Consider the following 21,077-nt stretch of genomic DNA (forward strand, 5'->3'; position numbering starts at 1 on the left):
GGGCTGAAACTGGAGCACTCTCTCTTCAAGAGATATGCAGTGCAGCAACATGGGCTTCTAAGCTCTCCTTTGCCCGACATTACAGGCTGGATGTGGCTGCCAGGAGGGATGCACGTTTTGGTGCACAAGTGCTAGCGCTTGGTGTGGCTTGTTCCCACCCTATCTAGGGATTGCTTTGTTACATCCCATACGTAATGGCTTCATCTGCTTGATGACAAGGAAGGGAAAATTAGGTTCTTACCTTGGTAATTTTCTTTCCTTTAGTCATAGCAGATGAAGCCACGAGCCCTCCCTGTATGATTGTCTCTATGCTGTGAATCTGTTTTTCAGGTTCTGTTCTAATTTCCTGAAGTTCCTTGCCTGGGAGAAAGTTGGAAAACAATCTTCAGGATTCATGTTCAGTTTAAATTTAGGAGGATGTGTTCATTCCCTCCAGCATGTTTTGGAGAATGTGTTGATTCTCTCCAGGAGGCGCGTGTGTTCCCCTCCAGTTCTATAAATAGGAGGATGAGTTCATTCCCTCCAGTGTGTTGGGAAGATGTGTGATTCCCTCCAGGAGGCGCGTGTGTTCCCCTCCACTTATACAATAAGGAGGATGAGTTTATTCCTTCCAGGAGGATGTGCATTCCCTCCTTTATGAGTTCATGCCCTTGTGATGGGCCATCGTTCGCTGTGAGGAAAGCTCTTGTGATTCCCATTGCGGTTTGCCATACTGCTTTGGAAGCTTCAAATACTGAAGAGGCAGTGGAGCTAGCTGGCCAAGAGGGCACTGTGAAAGTTTGAGTGCTCTCTATCTCCCCTGCTGGTTGATGGACATAACCCATACGTAATGGCTTCATCTGCTATGACTAAAGGAAAGAAAATTACCAAGATAAGAACCTAATTTTCCCATATTTCCCATATCCCGCATCTCCTCTAGGGTATACATATTCAGGTCTTCCAGCACAACTATAGCTATTCCTAATAAAACAAACAGTAACCCAAAGTAACTATACACCAAAGGTCCTGAATCACACTTGAAAACTTAGAAATAACTTTGTCTAACCTTGGGCGATAGGAAGGAAGCCACAGTACTCACCTGAATTGTGGGATTCACATGGAAGGGTCCTTTGCTCCTTCAGGGTGGCAGGTCTCTCACCCCTTCTGGACTTCAAACTGATGCTTCACAGCTGGCTCCTGGATCAGCCTTCGTTGGAAGCACAAAGTCATGTAGATAGGATGCCCTAGCTCTGCACCATGTCTCAGTTTCTGTCATCTTAGGAGGAGGCTGACGCAGCAATAGAAACATAATGGCAGATAAGAGCCAAATGGCCCATCCAGTCTGTCCATCCACAGCAACTATTATCTCCTCCTTTCCCTAAGAGATCCTATGTGCCTGTCCCAAGTTTTCTTAACTTCAGACACAGTCCTCGTCTCCACCACCTCCACCTGTAGATGATTCCACACATCCACCACCCTTTCTTTGAAAAAGTGTTTCCTTAGATTACTCCTGAGCCTACAGACTCTTAATTTCATACTATGCCCCCTCAATCCAGAGTTTTCTTCAAAGGTTCACCTCTTTTACATTAATGCTACAGAGGTATTTAAATGTCTCTGTCATATCCAAAGTATACATTTTGAGAGACTTAAGTTTATCCCCATGTGCTTTATGAAAGAGACCACTGACCAATTTTGTAGCTGCCTTCTGGACCGACTCCATCCTGTTTGTCTTTATGTAGGTGCAGTCTCCAGAATTGCACACAGTATTCTAAATGGGGCCTCACCAGAGAATTATACAAGGGCACTATCACCTCTTTATTTTTTCCTGCTGGCTATTCCTCTCCCCCTACACCTGAACATCCTTCTGACTTTGACTGTCACCTTTTCTACCGGTTTGGCCACCTTGCGATCATCATACACAATTACCTCCAAGTCTCACTTCTCTTTCATACACAGAAGTACTTCACTCCCTATACTGTACCTTTCCCTTTGATTTTGCAACCTAAGTGTATGACCCTGCATTAAATCTGAGCTGTCAATTGTTGGACCATTCTTCAAGCTTCGCCAGATCCCTCTGCATGCTATTCACGCCCTCTGGGGTGTCTAGCCAATTATAGAGTTTGGTATCATCCACAAAGAGACAAACCTTACCAGACAATCCTTCCACAATATCACTCACAGAGATGTTAAAAAGAGCCGGCCCAAGGACCGATCCCTGCGGTACACCATTGATAACATTCTTTTCCTTGGAGCAATCTCCATTTATCACTACCCTCTGCCTTCTTCCATTTAACCAGTTTTTAGCCCAGTTACTTTAGTGCTCACACCGAGGGCACTCAGTTTATTTGTCAGTCGCCTATGCGGAACCATGTCAAAGGCTTTGCTAAAATCCAAGTACACCACATCTAGCACCCCTCCCACGTCCAACTGTTTGTTCACCCAGTCAAAGAAATCAGTTGGATTTGTCTGACAAGACCTGCCTCTAGTGAAACTGTGCTGCCTCTGGTCCTGCAGTCCATTCAGTTGTAGAAATCTCACAGTCCTCTGCTTTAGAAGCGTTTCCATTAGTTTACTCACCAGTGAGGTCAGACTAACAAGTCTGTAATTCCGAATCTCCTCCTTACTTTCCACTCTTGTTCAGGGAACCACATCCGTCTTTCTCCAGTCCTCTGGGACCACTCCAGACTCTAAAGAAGCATTGAAGAGGTCAGACAATGGAGCTACCAGAACTTCTCTGAGATCTTAAGTACCCTCGGATGTATCCCATCAGGCCCTTTCGCTTTGTCTATTTTTAGTTTAGCTAGGTCCTTACAAACACAGTCTTCTGAGAATCGGTCCTGGTCTACCATACGTCCATCCCCATTAGCATTTGTTTTCTGCCGTCCATCCCAGGCCTTTCTTCTGAATTTTTGTCAGTCTCGGGTCATTTTTAAATAGTTCTATTTAAAGGTTACCTAAGTTCATTTCAATTCATACATTTTTATTATATTTTCTTTACCTTACTGTATCTAAGTTTTGAAAATGTTTTTAAAAACGGATTCATTCCATTTGCAGTTTATAGAGTGAAATCTTTTTTTAATGTTTGAATTGGATCAGTGTTTCCAGGGAAAAATGTGGAGGATATAACAGAGTATTTGGTTTTTAGCATAAATATAGAAGAGATTTTTACCTTTCATTGTACATCTGAGAAATGGATTCATGAATATTTGAAGTTACATATTTTGTGTTTTTCTTATTACAGCTTGAGAGTATCCTGTGAACCATAAAGTGTATAGTATCTGGCATTTCACGGGTTGTATTATCACATATACTTTTATATGTGCCCTACGAATGATTTCATGTGACACATTGATTTGTAATTCTTAGTTTGGTATTTGTTTATGGTCAGTTTGTCACCATAATGTAAGTATTTTGTTTATTATTTAATTATTGCCATTTTCATTGTTTTATGTGTCTTATGCAGTGTGTGGACCCCTAATTCAAGTGGTGTATGCAGTGTCAGGTCATCATCAATTTCTATTTGACATTACAATAAATATTTGAATCAAGGTGGTCCCCTGAGAAGTTTGTTGTTGTCAGCCCTTGACCCTCAGAAAGTGAGCCCCTGTGCCGAACGGAGTTAGGCAGCCGGACAATCCTGATCTTACCTGGAGAGTGAGGCAACAACTCCTCAGGAAGTCAGAGGAGTGTAGACACAGGTGAGACTTCCAGGGCAGATGAGAAGCAGGAACAAAGTCCAAGACCAGGCAAGCCTCAGAGCAGGGGACGAACCAGAGCACAGTCCAGGTCCAGGCAAACACAAGGCAGGTGGTAACAGAAGCAAAGTCCAGGTCCAGGCAAGTTTCAGGGCAGGCTGCAAACAAAAGCAAAGTCCAGGTCCAGGCAAGTTTCAAGGCAGGCTGCAAACAAAAGCAAAGTCCAGGTCCAGGCAAGTTTCAAGGCAGGCTGCAAACAAAAGCAAAGTCCAGGTCCAGGCAAGTTTCAGGGCAGGCTGCGAACAGAAGCAAAGTCCAGGTCCAGGCAAGTTTCAAGGCAGGCTGCAAACAAAAGCAAAGTCCAGGTCCAGGCAAGTTTCAAGGCAGGCTGCAAACAAAAGCAAAGTCCAGGTCCAGGCAAGTTTCAAGGCAGGCTGCAAACAAAAGCAAAGTCCAGGTCCAGGCAAGTTTCAAGGCAGGCTGCAAACAAAAGCAAAGTCCAGGTCCAGGCAAGTTTCAAAGCAAGAGCAATCCAGGAAGAATCCAACGCCACAGAATCCACCAAAGCAGAAGCCGAAGCAATGAGAGTTCTGCTTTGCTGCTCCTAAATAGCCCTCCCCATTAGGAGGACCGGTAACAGCTGAAAGGAGGCGGAGCTACCCACAACCGTGACTCAACAGCCCCGGATTGGCCGGCCAGAAGCAGGGGGCGGAGTCAGCCGCGATCGGCCAATCCGGACGTTGTGGGGAGTGACATCGTTCCTCTGAGGCTCCGCGCCTGCAAGGGATCCCTTTCTCGGGGAACGCCGGCCCTGTCCACCTGGCCGGCGTCTCCCCGCCGCCACCGAAGCGGACCGGAGGGCCGGAGCAGCCCAGACTGCAGACAGGATCCCAGCGGTGCGACACAGGGGCTTGGTGCCCGACCACCTCTCCTGGCCAACACTCCCTGCGACACCCTGACAGCGTGGCATGCCCGACGGAGAAGCGGCACAGGTGAGGGACGCGACAGTTGTTTCCTCCTCTTGGTTGTCACCACTATTTTAATTCATTTGTGTTTCTGCAGGGACTTTACCTTCTTTTCCTTTAGTCCAGGAGAATATAGCCAGCACTCCCGTGTCTGAGAGAACCCTCTTAAGGCTAAAACTTTATAGAAACCTTTGGTCCAATATGACTTCAGGCACTCACTGAAGTCAAAAGGGACACAAACTACAGTACATCTATTGCATACCCCACCAGATAACCGACTGAGAATTATGTGGTCAGACTCATAGCATCAAGATATTCTTTCAACATAAGATCTACTACAAAGGTCATTGTGATCCCTAACAAAATTAAATTCTTTACCTTTAATTTGGGTGAATAATTTTGTGCATCTGTGACACTTCATGCTCATTAGTGTTTTACATAGCATGTAAGTTTCAGGGGGCTAACTTTGTACTTTCCAAGATGTAAGTGTTCAAACCTAGAAAAATTGAAGAAGTCAAATTGACCCTTGTGATGTTTCAGGCAGCTTACTGTGGCTTTCTTCATGGTGAAGTAGTGATATCTTTGTGTGGGTCTTTTTTTTTTTTTTAAGCGTACTTCTCAGTTTGTATTGTTTGATGTGGGAAAAGTCCTTTATCTCTGTCTAATACAGTTAGCATCTCCAGAAGAAAAGGAGGGGTATGAAACTTTTGTTCAGTTTGAAAAAACGGTGGTGAATGAAAATGTTTATCGTTGAATAATTTGAGCTTTGATATGTGAATGAGGTCTTTGGTCCTGGCATTGATTCTAAATTGTACTTTTGGATGAGTAGTTGCCAGGCTTTATGTTGAGACCTTTGCCACTTCAAAGCTTTCTGCTTGCACTAAAAGTAGACCCCAGTAATTTCTAGTTTCTTCTAGAAAATGTCTGTTATGGACTTTTATCCTATTAGTTGACTGGAGTTTTTTTTTCTTTTTAGAACTTTATGTACTCTATATTGTATGACAAATATTATTCATGACATTTTTTGGTAAACATTCCTCATGGACAAGGTTATATGGTTGACTTTAACAACTTCATGATTCGGATAAAGGAAAATTGGACAAAGAAAGCATGAATAGCACTGGATCAGATTCCAAGAGCAATAAGGAATATCCCCTGGATTCTATATATCACCCCCAGCATTCCATTCCGAAATCCAAGCTATAACAACGTGCATAACTTAATTGGCTTAACAAACCAATCAGCGTTGGTAACAGTGTTTAACAAGCAGTTATGAGCATTTATGGGCAATAATTAGAATTTATGCGCATAACTCTTTATGCGTATTCTATAATGCACTGAACTTAAATTCTAATGCACGCATCCAAAAAGGAGCATGGCTATGGGCAGGGAAATGGGCATGTTGTGGGCATTCTGAAAAACTATATGCACATTTATAGAATATGCCTGCTCCATGCATAATTGGTACTGGTATTTACACCAAGTTTTACTTCACGTAAATGGCCATGACTACATTTGGTCGCGTGGAGAGGCAGTCAGCGTTATTCTATATATACTGTGTGGAAATTTAAGCCTATAATATAAAATGTAGACGTACTTTATGGAATACACATAGGCATATTTTTTTTCCATACAGATTTTTCAGGTGCCATATATAGAATCTTCCCCTATATGCCTAACTCAGGCATTCTATATAGTGACAATCTGACAGTCTTCTGGGAAGCTAGGGATATGATTCAAGGCCCTCATAATGAAAATAGCACATGAGTGGATGTGGCCAGCAATCCCACTTGTTTCCTTCAATTTAATTGGAATTCACTGAAGCTCTGCTAGACATGGATTAGGTAAAAGCCTTTCTCTCTCTGATAGGATCATCACTTTGGTGACTATTGTGGGAAAAATTCACAAGAGTCAATAAATATCAGTACAGGATGTGTTAATTTTTGGGAGTTTGCTCAACAATTTGCTGCTCCCTTGCCACGTCCTGGTATGAGACCAGACCATTAAACATTATGCTCTCAGTTGATTCAGGCCACTAATCTTATAAAACATCATCCAGGTCAACCAGTAGCTCAAGAATGCTATCCTTTTGGCTGGATTTATCCAGAATCATCTCCTTCCAAATTCATTGGACTTAACACAGATGTGTTCTAGGTTGTGCTGAGAAGCCCATGTAGAGTACACTCTGTATCCAGAGCCCATGTCTGCTCAGGAAACGTCTTATCAGATAAATTTCCTAGAATTCTGAATTATTTGAGTGCTCTAAAGGCTTTTAGAAGTTTGCTGTCTAATAAAACCATCCTAATCTTGATAGACAATCAGATTACTTTTTTATTTCTTTTTGTGCGTGAACAAGTAGGAAGGAACTGAACTGGGTCCGTACCTCTTGTGTTTGGGAAAATTGACAGGTTGTGGCATTGGACTATCCCCTATGGAGTAAGTCTCATGGCTGTCTTCCTAGAAGGCAAGGACAATATCTTAGCAATCAATCTGAGTCAGGTCCCACATGAATAGATCCTGGATGAAGGAGTAGCAAATGAGATTAGTTTGCAAGTGGGAGGCATCTTCAGTAATTTGTGCGTGTGTTTGTGTGTATGTGCTCTCTGAATAAGAAAGTTACTGAGTTCTGTTAGAGGGTAAGGTCACTGTTAACTTTGCCTCGGATGCCTTCTTCATTGATTTTTTTTTTTTTTTTTTGGGGGGGGGGGATTCTCTACATGTATCTACCAATACATTTGGTTGCATGGAGTCTTCTAAAATTCGTAGGGCAATGAGGAACAATATCCTTATTAGCTGAGGCAGGTATGGTTTCCCTTCTCTGGGAGTTATCCATCAAGGAATTAATCTGGTTATGGTTTCCCCTAATTCTAATCATGCAGAATTGAGAACTCTGTTTTATCCCAGCATCAAGTTTCTGGCCCTCACGGCTTGGATTTTGAAAAGATAACATTGAGTTTACTGATTCTACCCGAGAATATCTCTGATGAAATACCTTGGGCTTCCAGGACAGACTCTACAAGAAGGTCCTATAATTTTAGATGGAAGATTTTTTTTTTTTGCCGTATGATACAACTGTTAGGACTGGGTAGTGAGCCCTTGTGCCACGACTGAGCACGATGGATGAAGAGCAGTGCCACACTCGGTCAGGCAGCCGGACAACCCCTAGCTTCACCTGGGAAGCGACCACCATTCCCCAGGAGTTGAGCCCCCAGGTGCAGGTGGCTACCAGGACTTCGGGATCTGGACGTGGTTGGGCAGCCACTGATCTGGCTAGTGGTAAGAGCGGGTGTAACTTGGTGGGTAAGCAGGTACAGTCCAGAGATGAAGGCAGGCAGCACTACAGTGGGTAATCAGGTACGGTCCAAGGGTCAAGGCAGGCAGCAACACAGCGGGTAATCAGGTCCGGTCCAAAGGTCAAGGCAGGCAGCGATACAGCGGGTAGTCAGGTTCGGTCCAAAGGTCAAGGCAGGCAGCAAAACAGCGGGTAGTCCGGAGCGGTCCAAAGGTCAAGGCAGGTAAAGCAGACGAGTAGTAGTGAAGCACACGATACAAGCACCAAACCTCTAACAAGATAGAAGCTGAAGCAAAGTTGGTGTCCCAGGCCAGCTCTTAAATAGGCTTCCAATCAGAGGATCCTGGTCTCAGCTGAGAGGCGAGAGATCTCATAGGGCACACCCAAAAGACATTCAAAATGGCTGCCTCCTTGATGAGCTACCTATGATGGCTGCTCCTCAAATGATCCTTCCAAGATGGCTGCCCCTCAGATGATCGTCCCAAAATGGTTGCTGCTCAGATGATCCTGCCAATATGGCCGCTGCCAGAAGAACAAGGTAGGGATGCAACAGTAACTGAAAGCCCCATCCCATTTTTTTCTATCCCACTCAAAAACTGCTTTCTACATTTCAGGTTAAATACCAATTTAATGAGCTCCATCTTGGTGCAACTGGTGCTTACCATCACCAGCTGGAAGGTAAACCCACTTCTCTAGAGCCTAAATTCAATTTATGCAAGGCTTGCTTCTGTACTCGCATCATGCCTTCTGCTGTGTTTTGAGACCTCAGCATGATGTGGCCAAGCTGATCAAAGCTCCCATTCAGCCATTGGATCTTTCTGAGTTGAACTATTTAACCTGAAAGGTCTTATTTCTGGTTCCCATCACTTTGCAGAGACCCCTGAATTCTATAGTTGCCCAGATTTGGGCACAGATCCCATATCAGTGCACAAACTAGTCATTAATTATTGACATTAACTGGCACTAATTAGGACTTGTGTTATTCTATAACACTCTGCCCTTAAATTGTCTTGTTTGCATGTCCAGGGGAGGGGCCAGCATTTTATACCAGGTTTCGGGAGGCATAAGTCCTCACATCAAAGATGGATGCTGTTCTCTAAAGATTGTTTAGTGTGAAGTGGCCTTTATAGATTTAGTGCTTGGCATGGATCTTAACAGCGGTTGTCTTTGGGTGCCATTTATAGAATTACCCCCCCCCCCCCCCCCAAGTGATCTCTAGGCCTAGATATAAGAGAAAAAATTGCCATACTGGGTTGGACCAAAGGTCTTATAGCAGTGGCCAAGCCAAGTCACAGGTATCTAGCAGAATCCCAAAAAGTAGCAAGATTACATGCTACCTGCCCCCAGGGGTAAACAGTGGCTTTCCCCGGGTCTACCTTGATTTGTACCTGCCTTTTTCAGGGCACAGACCGTACAAGTCTGCCCAGCAGTATTTCCCGCCTCCCAGCCACCAGTCCTGCCTCCCATCATCGGCACTGGCACAGACCGTATAAGTCTGCCTTCCACTATCCTCGCCTCCCAACCACCAACCCCTCTTCCCCCACCTGCTCCGCCATCCAATTTCTGCTAAGCTTCTGAGGATCCATTCCTACTGCACAGGATTCCTTTATGCATATCCCACGCATGTTTGAATTCCGTTACCATTTTCATCTCCACCACCTCCCGCGGGAGGGCATTCCAAGCATCCACCACCCTCTCTGTGAAAAAATACTTCCTGACATCTTTCCTGAGTCTGTCCCCCTTCAATCTCGTTTCATGTCCTCTCGTTCTACCGCCTTCCCATCTCCGGAAAAGATTTGTTTGCAGATTAATACCTTTCAAGTATTTGAACGTCTGTATCATATCACCCCTGTTCCTCCTTTCCTCCAGGGTATACATGTTCAGGTCAGCAAGTCTCTGCTCATATGTCTTGGAACGCAAATCCCATACCATTCCCAATATCGCTACAGAGCCTTCCTCTTCGGCTGTCCAAGTGGCTCTTGGGACCTCCACAGGTGTTGTGAACCCTGGGGAGGGGTTTTCCCCAGAGTTTATTTTACTGCTGCATCAGGGTTATTTGTTAAAGAGGGCTCTGCCTTAGTCCCAGTGGTCGGATCCTGAGGGGACCCTCAAGGTATCCAAGGCGATGGCTCGCCTTTATCCGGTGGTCGTAGACCAGGCAGACAAGTTTGTCCTTCCTAATGTCAATGCTCTGCTCATGGCAGTTACCAAGAAGACCACACTAGCAGTGGAAGGGAGAATAGCACTTAAGGATATGCATGACCAATGCCTGGAGGCTTCTATTAAGTATACCTTTGAGGTATCTGTGCTGGCTCCCCAGGCTTTGATCTGTAGTTCGTATGTGGTCAGGGCATGCCTTAGTTGGCTTCCGCAGCTTCTGGAGCAAGATCCTGATCTGTTGTACCCCACAAGGAGGCCAGTTTGGCTTATTTAGATGACTCTCTTTATGACCTGGTTCAGACTTCAGCCAAACAGATAGCATTGGATGTTTCTGCTCGTCGGTTATTGTGACTGTGCCATTGGGTGGTGGATTTGGCATCCAAGCAGTGGCTCACTTGGTTGCCGTTTGGGGTATGCTCCCTTTCGGTGAAGATTTGGATAAGATTGTGAAAGATTTGGGAGACACCAAGGGTCAACGTCTTCCAGAAGACAAATTGAGATCTACACCAAGGGCCGAGTCTGCGACCTCTTCTGCGGGAGGTGTGCTGTTAACATCCAGGTTTTGCTGGTATCTCCTCTCAGCACTCCCTGCTTTCAGCAGCATTCTTTCTTTCGAGGGAATAAACACCCCGTACCTTCTTCTACACGTCCATAAGGTGCAGAGTGCTCTTCCCAATGATGGGGGGTTTGGTCCACTCTTCAGTGCACACAGGATCAGGGGTCGGCTGACTCTCTTCTACGAGGAGTGGGCCGAAGTCACTTCAGACCAATGGTTTCTGGATATTATCAAGACAGCTAGAAGCTAGAGTTTGCTTTGCCCGTAGGCAATGTATTTTTGGAATTCTGCTGTGCTACTGCCTCAAAAATGGTAGCAGTCGAAGCGACACTACGTTCCTTGTTGGACCTTGAGGGCAGTGGTCCCACTTCCACTTCTCGAGGCACGTGTGGGGCGGTATTACATTTATTTCATAATGCCCTTGAAAGGGGAAGCCTTTCGCCCTATCCTCGACCTTTGCAAAGTCAACCAGTTCTTGAGGGTTAGGCATTTTTGCATGGAAACCCTGTGGTCCGTCGCTGTGGCTGTGCAGTTGGGGGAGTTTTTCACAGCATTGGATCTCAAGGAGGATTCCTATTTGGCCTCCATATCATCGATTCATGTGTTTTGGGGCGACACTTCCAGTTTTGAGAGCTCCCCTTTGGCCTGTCTACTGCCCCCTGCACTTTTTACAAGGTTATGATGGTAGTAGTACCTTTCTATGGAAGGAAGGAATCGGAGTTCAGCCCTACCTGGATGACTGGTTGATTCGAGTGGATTTGATTCAGGAACGTCACAGGGCCACCAACCAGGTAACTGCTCTACTGCAGTCTTTGGGATGGGTCATCAACCTTGCAAAGAGCCACCTGGTTCCTTCTCAATCTTTGGATTACCTGGGAGCTTGCTTTGACACTGCTCTGGACCGGGTATTCTTGCCGGAGGAGTGGAGGGTCAAGCTTCACTCTCAGATTTCCAACCTTCTGCGGTTGTGGAGTCCCCGGGCCTGGGACTACATTCAAGTGTTGGGCTCCATGGCTGCGACCCTGGAGGTAGTATTGTGGGCGAGGTCGCACATGCGACCTGTACAGTCCTCGCTGCTGAGCTTGTGGTCACCGGTCTCCCTGGATTATCGGTTCCGTCTTCCGTGGTTGCCTCAGGCCTGGCACAGTATAACCTGGTGGCTTCGTGAACACAGCTTGTTGAAGGGATGCCTCTTGCTCCACTGCAGTGGGTGGTTGTAGTGACGGATGCCAGCCTGACAGGTTGGGGTCTCATTGCCTCAACCGCTATGCTCAGGGGACTTTGGACCGCGATGGAAACAGCTTAGCCAATCAATCAGTTGGAGCTGCGTGTGGTCCTGAACCCCTTAAGGGCATTTCAAGATCTGCTGACAGACAAGGTGGTCTGAGTGTTTTCAGACAACATGATGGTGGTGGCTTACATCAGTGGTCAAGGCAGCACCCAGAGTTGAGCTCCTGCTGCCGAGACAAGTCACCTTCTGGTGTGGGCAGAAGCCCTCCTTCACGGTCTGTCAGCAGCACACATTGCGGGACACAGCAATGTGCAAGCAGATATTCTCAGCTGTCACTCACTGGAGCCTGCGGAATTGGAGCTGTCCACAGAGGCATTTCGTCAGATCTGCCGGAGATGGGACACTCCAACGATGGATTTGATGGTGACCTGGGCAAATGCCAAGGTGTTTGCCTTCTTCAGCAGAAGGAAGGAGTCCGGCTCCTCCGACCTGAACGTGCTTCTCCAGCCCTAGCCTGAGTTGGCTGTTCTGTATGTCTTTTTCTCCGTGGCCATTGATCGTCCGGGTACTGCTCAGGATTGGGCAGCACCCAGGACAGATCATTCTAGTGGCTCCGGATTGGCTGTGACACCCTTGGTATACAGACCTAGTTCGACTTCGCGTGGAGCTGCCTTTTCAACGTCCGGTCCACCCCGGTCTTCTTCATCAGGGACAGGTTCAGATAGAGGCTCTCTACCGCTTTGGTCTTTTGGCCTGGCTGTTGAGCAGGCGCATTTGAAGAAGAAAGGCTATTTGGATGTGGAGATAGCTACCTTGTTGCAGGCTTGCAAACATTCTACCTCTATGGCATACGCCTGAGTTTGGCGTACTTTTGTTGTGTGGTGTGAAGCTCGTGCTTGCTCTTCTTTGCAGGTGTCTGTTTCCCAGCTGTTGGCTTTCTTGCAAGACTAGTTACAGACAGGATTGGCCTATAATTCTCTTTGGGTGCAGGTTGTGGCTCTGGCCTGTTTTCGGTGCCGGGTATCGGGTTCGTCCCTGGCTGTTCATCTGGATGTGGTTCGGTTTTTGTGGGAGGTGCTTCATCTGCATCCTCCATTGCATAGGCCATGTCCGGCCTGGAACCTCTCCTTAGTGCTTGGGGCATTACAAGGAGCCCCCTTTGAGCCCTTGCAGAGGCCTTCTGAAAGAAATTGTGCCCCTGGAGAGGAGGTCAAGGGTAAATAAGAGAGACTGAAAGAAATGGTGCCCCTGGAGAGGAGAGCAAGGGGAAAGAAGAGAGACTGAAAGAAATGGTGCCCCTGGAGAGGAGAGCAAGGGGAAAGAAGAGAGACTGGAGGAGATGGTACCCCTGGAAAGGAGGGCAAGGGGAGAGAAGAGATAGAAACTAGATAGATTTAAGAAGGAGGAAAAAAATGGAAGAAAGTTGAATTTGAAAGATGGATATAGGGCAGAAAGTGAATGAGGAGAAAAAAAGGAATAGTGAATAGACAGAAGGCCCTAGAAATGGGGTTCAGAGCACAGAACTGTGCTGGTAGCACAGGGAATGAGATGATTACTTAGTAACATAGTAAATGATGGCAGATAAAGACCCAAACAAACCATCCAGTCTGCCCAAGGCACACATTATCAATTTATGATTAGATCAGAAAGATAAAATCACCAGACAACAAAGGAAAGAAAATTATTTTATTTTTAGTTTAGTAATTGAAATATGTCAGTGTTGAAAATTTACTTCTGCTGTTTTTATTTTGCACTGTACAGGAGGAAATGTGAGGCGGCACTTTATACGAATAATTATGCAATTAAAAATTTTAATTGATGTACAGCTCTAATTTTGGATCATTGTTTTGCTGCATAACACAATTATGTTTTAGCTTCAGCTCATGACTGGGTATGCTCCTTAAGAAGTTTCTGGTATAGTTTAGTCAGTATTCATGGTTCGTTCAGTAATGGCAGTTTTTCCAAGTCTTGAAGCAGCAAAGCATCCCCATACCATCACACTATCACCACCATATTTAACTGTTGATATGACATTCTTACTGTGGAATGCTGTACTTGCTCTATGCCAGACATAATAGGAACTGTTATCCAAACACTTCCACTTTTGACTCATCTGCCCAAAAAATATTATCCTAAAAGACTTAGAGCTCATCCAGGTATGCTTTTGCAAATGTGAGATGAGCATTGATTTTACTGTTGGATAGCAGTGGTGTCTGTCTTGCTACTCTTTCTTATTGTGGTGTCATGAACCCTGATCCTGGTTAAGGCTAGGAGGCCTGCAGTCCTTTGGATGTTCCAGGATGTTTTGTGACTTTCTGGATGAGCTGTCACTGTGCCCTTGGAGTAATTTTGGCAGGCAAGTCTCCAGAGTATCCTGCCTAGAGAGTTGGTTTTTACCAACTTCAAAGCTATGAAAAGAACTGAGTTGGCCTCCTATAACGATACCAGCATAGGAAGTCCAGTTTACCTGATTAGAAACCTCTACCCAATTAAGGAGTTTGTCAAACATTTTACCATGTCAGGCTCCATTTGGGTGATGTCATATGTGAGGGCTTGTACCCTGCTGTCCTTGGAGAACCCCTGCTACAAGTAAAGAGTCCTACTTTAACAAATTGATAGCTTTCGTAAATTCATGCCAGTAGATCAGAATAGGTTATGCAAAATGATCACATCTGATTTCTATCATAAGCAAGCCAAATGTAGGTATCTCAGTAACAGAAAGGGAGATAAAGTAGTGTGAATCCAGTATACTTCATTCTAAGCCAGTAAAGATATTCAGACTTTATTGTGTTAATTGTTTCATAAAACTAAAGACATGATACATGTGGTGGTCTGTCATTTGCAGAGTCTTTCAAAGAACTTGCATCTGCACTTGCAGACAAACATATTAGTCAACATAAACATAAATTGTTGTGCATTAGATTAGTTTGTTCTCAGAAACTACAGAACTATTTGTATGCAAATTGAGTAAAAAAAAATCTCAAATGTAAAGTTGAATATTAAATGGCAACATAACTTTGTTTTTCTTCAACAGAATGCATTAGTTTCATTTAAGGAGTTGTGTGGCCTCTCTCCTGTTGCAAATATTATGCAGTGTATTTTAGCACTGTCAACTCGCTTGGTTGGTCCTGACAATTCACCCTTGTTGGTAATGAACCTCGATGATCAGTATCCTGTAATGGAATGTCAAGGGACAGTTCCAGAAGTTTTGAAAAAGATTATAACAGCATATGATTTGGTGAGTAGCTCTCATTATACATATGTTTCCAGAAACTCTTTTTGTAACAAATGTATGAGTTCTGTTTGTAAGAGACCTTAAATATCATGCCTTTTCTCTTGTCCCTCCAGTCTGCCCAACAGTCACATTCATTATCAATCCAACAGTGTTAAGTAACCACATTTTACCTGCTAAATTCAACTTTAAGATGTCCTCCCCTCCCCAACTGTGTTGCACAGTACCCGCACTTGTACCATATGAAATGAGTGTTGTATAATATACCTATACTTGATTCTGATCTGTCTTTGCCAGTTTTGTGACACACACCATAGGCGTCTGCCTGGCACTGTTCTTATTTCCATCTACTGGAGTTGGTGTTGAAGCCCATTCCAGCCCATGCTAATCTGTCTTGCCATATAGGGGACACAGACTAGATGTCAGCCTTACTTCCCAACTATTGGAGCCCAGCAAGTAGTTTCTTAATATATAGGGATTTTTTTTTTATAACAGGGCACTTATATTTGGAGGTGGAAAAGGTACCTACTTTTAGTCTAACTTGTAAAAACAAATATTAATTATAACTGTCTTTATAAAACACTATCATTAATCCATCAAAAAAATACATTATATATTGAAGGTGTGGACTAGAAGATATGAATTACATTATATTCAAGGTATGAATGATAGATACAAATCAAGGTCAGGTGTACATATAAAGTAGCACATATAAGTTTATCTTGTTGGGCATACTGGATAGACCGTACAGGTCTTTTTCTGCTGTCACCTACTATGTTATGTATGTATATATGAACTAGAGCAATGTTTCCCAAGTCCAATCCTAGAGTACCCCCTTGCCAATCAGGTTTTCAGGATATCCACAATGAATATGCATGAACTTGATTTGTATACACTACTTCTATTATATGCAGATCTATTTCATGCATATTCATTGTGGATATCCTGAAAACCTGATTGGCAAGGGGGTACTCCAGGACTGAAGTTGGGAAGCCCTGAACTAGAGGACATGAATTTAGGTTGCCGGGGAGGGGGGCGAGAGACTCAGGAATAACATCTGGAAATACTTTTCCATGGAGAGGGTGGTAGATGCCTGGAATACGCTCCACAGGAGGTAGTGGAGATGAAAACAGTAAAGGAATTAAAATATGCATGGGATAAACACAAAGGAATCCTCTTTGGAAGGCATAGAACCAAACAAGCCTAATGGTGATTAGATGGCAATACTGATAATTGAGATGCAAAGCCTGTGCCAGGCTGACTTCTACGGTCTGTGCCCTGAAAATGGCAAGGACAAATCAAGATCAGGTATGCATATGTAGGATCATATCATACCTTATGCTATGAGTTTATCTTGTTGGGCAGACTGTATGGACCTTACAGGTCGTTATCTGCCATCATCTACTGTAGATATTATACCTTCTCAAGAACAGAATATTAGTATACATTTTAGCAGCATCCTATATAATAAAACTCACCCTCAACGTTCTGAAGACACTGACATCAGTGAAGCCAAGCCACTGACGTCACTTCCTTCAAGACGGGTTCGAAGGGTTTGTGGTGGTGAAGCCACCGAAATCGCCAAGTCTCGGGGCCCCGCCCTCATGTCAAACGTGATGAAAACCTTGCTAGCGCCCATTTCATTTGCTCCAGAAACAGGCCTCTTTTACTAGTATTTTATAATATGTGTAAACTGTGACCCTGACAGTGTTCTTCTCAAACTCCTCCCCTGAGTATGCATACTGTATAAGAATGTGCTGGCTTGCATCATATGTACTTTTAGGTGTGACCTAATTGTTTGAGAACATTTATTCATAAAAATTAGTTATAAAATTATCCTCATAAGGTCTTAATCAGCTTAAAAAAAATCACAATCACAGAATGAAAAATGCTATCTCACTCACACACACAAGGAGTACTCACTCAGGCTGCATATAGTGCAGCAGGACATGTTTATCCACTTCTACCCTAGCTGAGATAATATTTAACCATTTCTTTCACCGCATGTGCAACTTTCTTTAAATCAACCATCTTACTTTCTAACTGTTCCTACTTTCTTACCCTTCTATATGTTACATTTTTGCTTTACCCTTCGCTATCAATTATAATGTTCTAATACATATTGTGTTGACATTGTAAGTATACCATGCCATACTTTGAATTGTTTTTGAATATTTTTACTGCTGAAATTGTCTGTTGCTCATGCTTGATCTATTCTTACTGTACACTGCCTTCAGTGAATTTGTTCAAAAAGGCGGTAAATAAATCCTAATAATAAATAATACATTCACCTTCAATCTTTTAACTTTTGATGGATTGTTAAAATAGAAAATGACCCAAGAATTGTTTCTTGCATGTAACTTTCATGATGGATTTAGGTTTATATTTATGTAACTTAAAAAAAGTTGCTTAACTCCTAAGGCCCTGTTTACTAAGCCGTGCTAGTGTTTAGCGTGCGCTAACCGTGTAGATGCCCATCATATTCCTATGGGTGTCTACACCGTTAACGTGTGCCAATTTTTAGCATGTGCTAAAAACGCTATTACACATTAGTAAACAAGGCCTTTAATATGTTTAAATTGAGAGCGGTAAGAGCCTCTTTGAGACTTCAGTTATTACAAAACATATCTGCAAGATTAATCTTTAATTTAGGAAAATGTAATGAGGCTGCTCCACTTTTAAATAACCTATATTGGTTAAAATTAGAGTCTTGTATCTATTTTAAAGTCACTTGTCTAGTTTTTAAAAGCTTTTATGGCTTAAACTCAAAATTAGTAGGTGGGCTTTTTTCATTTACGAACAATAGAAGCCATTTGAGAAGCTGGAAAAATTTATCGTTGGATTTTCCCTCTGTAAAGAAGATGAATTCAAAGTTGATTTAAGAACACTCATTTACATTCCAGGGAGCTAAGATATGAAATAATATTCCTGTTGAAGTTTGCCTTATTACACCTTATACTTCCTTCCTTCAAGCGGTCAAGGCATAGATGTTCTTGTATCAGCAATCTTGATCTTTTAGCATTCAGAGTTGGTTATTTTAAAAATGAGGATTTTAAAGTCTGTATGTTTTTGTAAATTCCTTCCAACTGAGATTCTCTTTTAAAGTTTTGTAATCTACTTTGCACTGTCAGATTAAAACGGAATAGTAAGCATATGATATAGTACAATACAATATATCACAGCAGATGGTAATTAATATAGCCCACCCTTGAAGATCTCTATCTCTGCCTTGGTTAAGGGAATTTTTATTTATTTTATGTATTACAAATTCTTGAAGTACTGCCATTTAATGCAATGAAGTAGGGAGTTGGAGAAAGGGAGAGAATGTGGGGGGGGGGGGGGGGGGGGAGCAGGAGAGGGGCAGAGGGATGAGAAGGGGAGGGAAGAAAGGAGAAGTCTAGGATTTGCACCAGGGTGATATCCTTTGTTGGCCAAGCTGAAGAACCCTGACTTCATACCTTTTTTTTTTTTGGTTTTGAAATTTTGGAAGAGAAGGTTCAAGATGCACATAAAATAGAAGTAAGTTCCAGAGAGATGGATCTAAGTAAGAAAAGGCAGAATCTCTGAAAATATCCAGATGAAGATGCAATGGGGTGGAAGGGTCAGCAGTGCCACTTGGGAAGAATGAAGCAAGCAGCCAAGTTCATAAGGAGATAAAAGGGTAGCAAAATCTTGATACTATGGTCGGTGTATTCGTAGGTCTTTTTGTAACCAATGTTCTTTGAAGCAACAGAATCTGGACAATGTTGTGGACTACATTACTGATTTCCCATCAGCACTTTGATTGACATAGGCTAATAATAGGTCTCTGAAGACTGGCCCTTACTAGACTTGATCGGAGTTGGATTTAACATTTGGCACTGTTCAGTACCAAGTTGCCTTTGAAGAGTTTGTGGTAGTGCCTTTTTACTCTCTCTTCTAGGGTTCCCCAGCTATGTCGTATACACTGCTGCTTGTGCTAATTAGGCAGACATGAAGACACTCTGGAAGCTTAATCCAAACTGAGTGAGAATATTGGACCTAGGCTTCATCCTTCTGTGTTGGAAAACTGTTAAGATGTGTGTAGCTAGGCCATCTTTCACAGGATGACCCTAAGAACAGAGACAACATATTAGCAGTTCAGCTAACATTTTCATCCTCCTAAGTGGTCTCTGTAGGAAGATCTGGTAAACTAAATCTTCCTTGAGCAAGGCCTCACTGAGCTGATGTTTTTGAGACTGCCCATAATAGGAAAATACCAGTCTTTTTCTCCAGGTAGTCAGAAGGCAGGCTAGCAAAATATACCACTTCTCTTCTTAGGCGAGTAGGTCTTCTCTGTGCAAATCCTCTTATGCTTCTAGTTACTAAAACCTGGATAGTTTAGATCCTTATACCTCCTCCTTGGACAAGACAGATTTGATTCCAAAATTTATTATACGTAATTCCTTTGGAAACCATCAATTTGGGACCTTCTCCAACTCTGATGGCTCAGAAAAGAGTTCCAACACTCTGTGATCTATCAGAGCTTGAATGTTGAAGATGCTATAACATCAAATTTTAGTATCTCCAAAATGGTATCTAAAATGCTATCTTCTAGAAAAGAGTCCACTAGCAGAATTGGCATCTGCTAAGAGTGCAGAGTCCTAGATCCACTATTTGGTTCACATATAAACTGCTCAAATACCTACATCTTTCTGAGGATGACCCAAACAAATATTGTTTGGAGTGACTTCAGTGCAATTGGTACTTATCACCAGTGTGTGAAAAAAAGTCTTGCTTTTGTAGAGCCTCTTGTCAAATTTATGCAGGATTTCTGTTGAGGACTTGAGACATCATGATTCTGGCCCATCTGATGAATTCTCCCTTCAAGTATCTAAATTCATGTGTGCTCAAGTACTTGATGTTGAATTTTGTATATTTTGCTGGCAAACCATGTCATATCAGATTTTATCGCAAGAAGGTAATGCTACAAACACATTCAAATTTCCTGCTGCAGTTAGTATTGGATTTCCATCTTATTGTCCTTTATACATTTATCTTTCCTATAAAAATAATGAACCTTTACACTCTTTGGATTATAGGTAGAGTTTCTTTTTTATTTTTAAGGGGTTTATAAATTGTAAATGCAGGACCCGAAGATCAAAGGATGTAGGCTCCTAACTTTTAGAGTTATGCTGCTAAAGTGGCCTCTCCGAAGATTTTATAGGACTGAGTGCTTAAATTTATACTATATTTTACTAAATTCATGAATTAAAAGCAAGTGGCAACAAGGGCAAATTTAAGGCAGGGAAATAAGGATATCAACTGCACTGATTATCAGCACTAAGCTCAGAAATTAGGATCATAATTCTAGGCCACTAAACGGCAGTCCTAAATTTGTAAGTTGAACTTAGTTACAAACTCCTAAATTAAGACGAATTTTCAGCTGAAAACATAGAGGTGCTCCATTTTCAGTTTCGTGAATGTTCCTGCCTACTGAGGGTGTAGGCCGAATTTTCAAAAGCCCATCATTGCCTACCCAGAGTTATAGGCTTAGTCCACCACAGCCAGTCATCAACTACCTGAAGGTGAATGCCAAATCCACAACATCCAGTCATTGCCTGCCCAAAAGTGTAGACTGAATCCTTCTCAATAGTCAATCGCCACCTACTCAAAGGTGTAGGCTAAATCCTCTCCACCATCCATCTACCACTGATAACCCAACTAGAAAAGGGTTAGTCCATGCACATCCTTAGCTAAAAGGTCCAGACCTCTTTACTCCCAAAATGGAGAGATCAGTTTTCTCTTCCCTGGGCTCCTTTCCAGTCATGTCCTACTCAGGGCCCCTCTCTTGCCTCAGAATGAGCCCAAGGTCCTCGGAGCTTACCCCTCCATGGGTTCTATATCATCTAGAGGATCCAATATTTCTCTACTAGCTCCCTCTGGGGCCATCGAGGGCCCTGTGCTGCCCCTCTGGATCGTGCGGACAATCCCAGAGTCCCCTGTTTG

The 21,077-nt window shown here is 43.3% G+C and overlaps 1 protein-coding gene across 1 annotated transcript in view; it reads left to right on the top strand.

Annotated features, from left to right (window-relative positions):
* LOC115471852 (inactive phospholipase C-like protein 2) overlaps positions 1-21,077 on the top strand; it is a 105,214-nt gene that overhangs the window by 81,829 nt on the left and 2,308 nt on the right. The window contains exon 4 of the mRNA XM_030205767.1: positions 14,913-15,116. Within this exon, the coding sequence (XP_030061627.1) occupies positions 14,913-15,116 (204 nt within the window). The remainder of the gene's footprint in view (positions 1-14,912; positions 15,117-21,077) is intronic.

This window comes from Microcaecilia unicolor, chromosome 1 (genome assembly GCF_901765095.1).
Source record: "Microcaecilia unicolor chromosome 1, aMicUni1.1, whole genome shotgun sequence".
Lineage (NCBI taxonomy): Eukaryota > Metazoa > Chordata > Amphibia > Gymnophiona > Siphonopidae > Microcaecilia > Microcaecilia unicolor.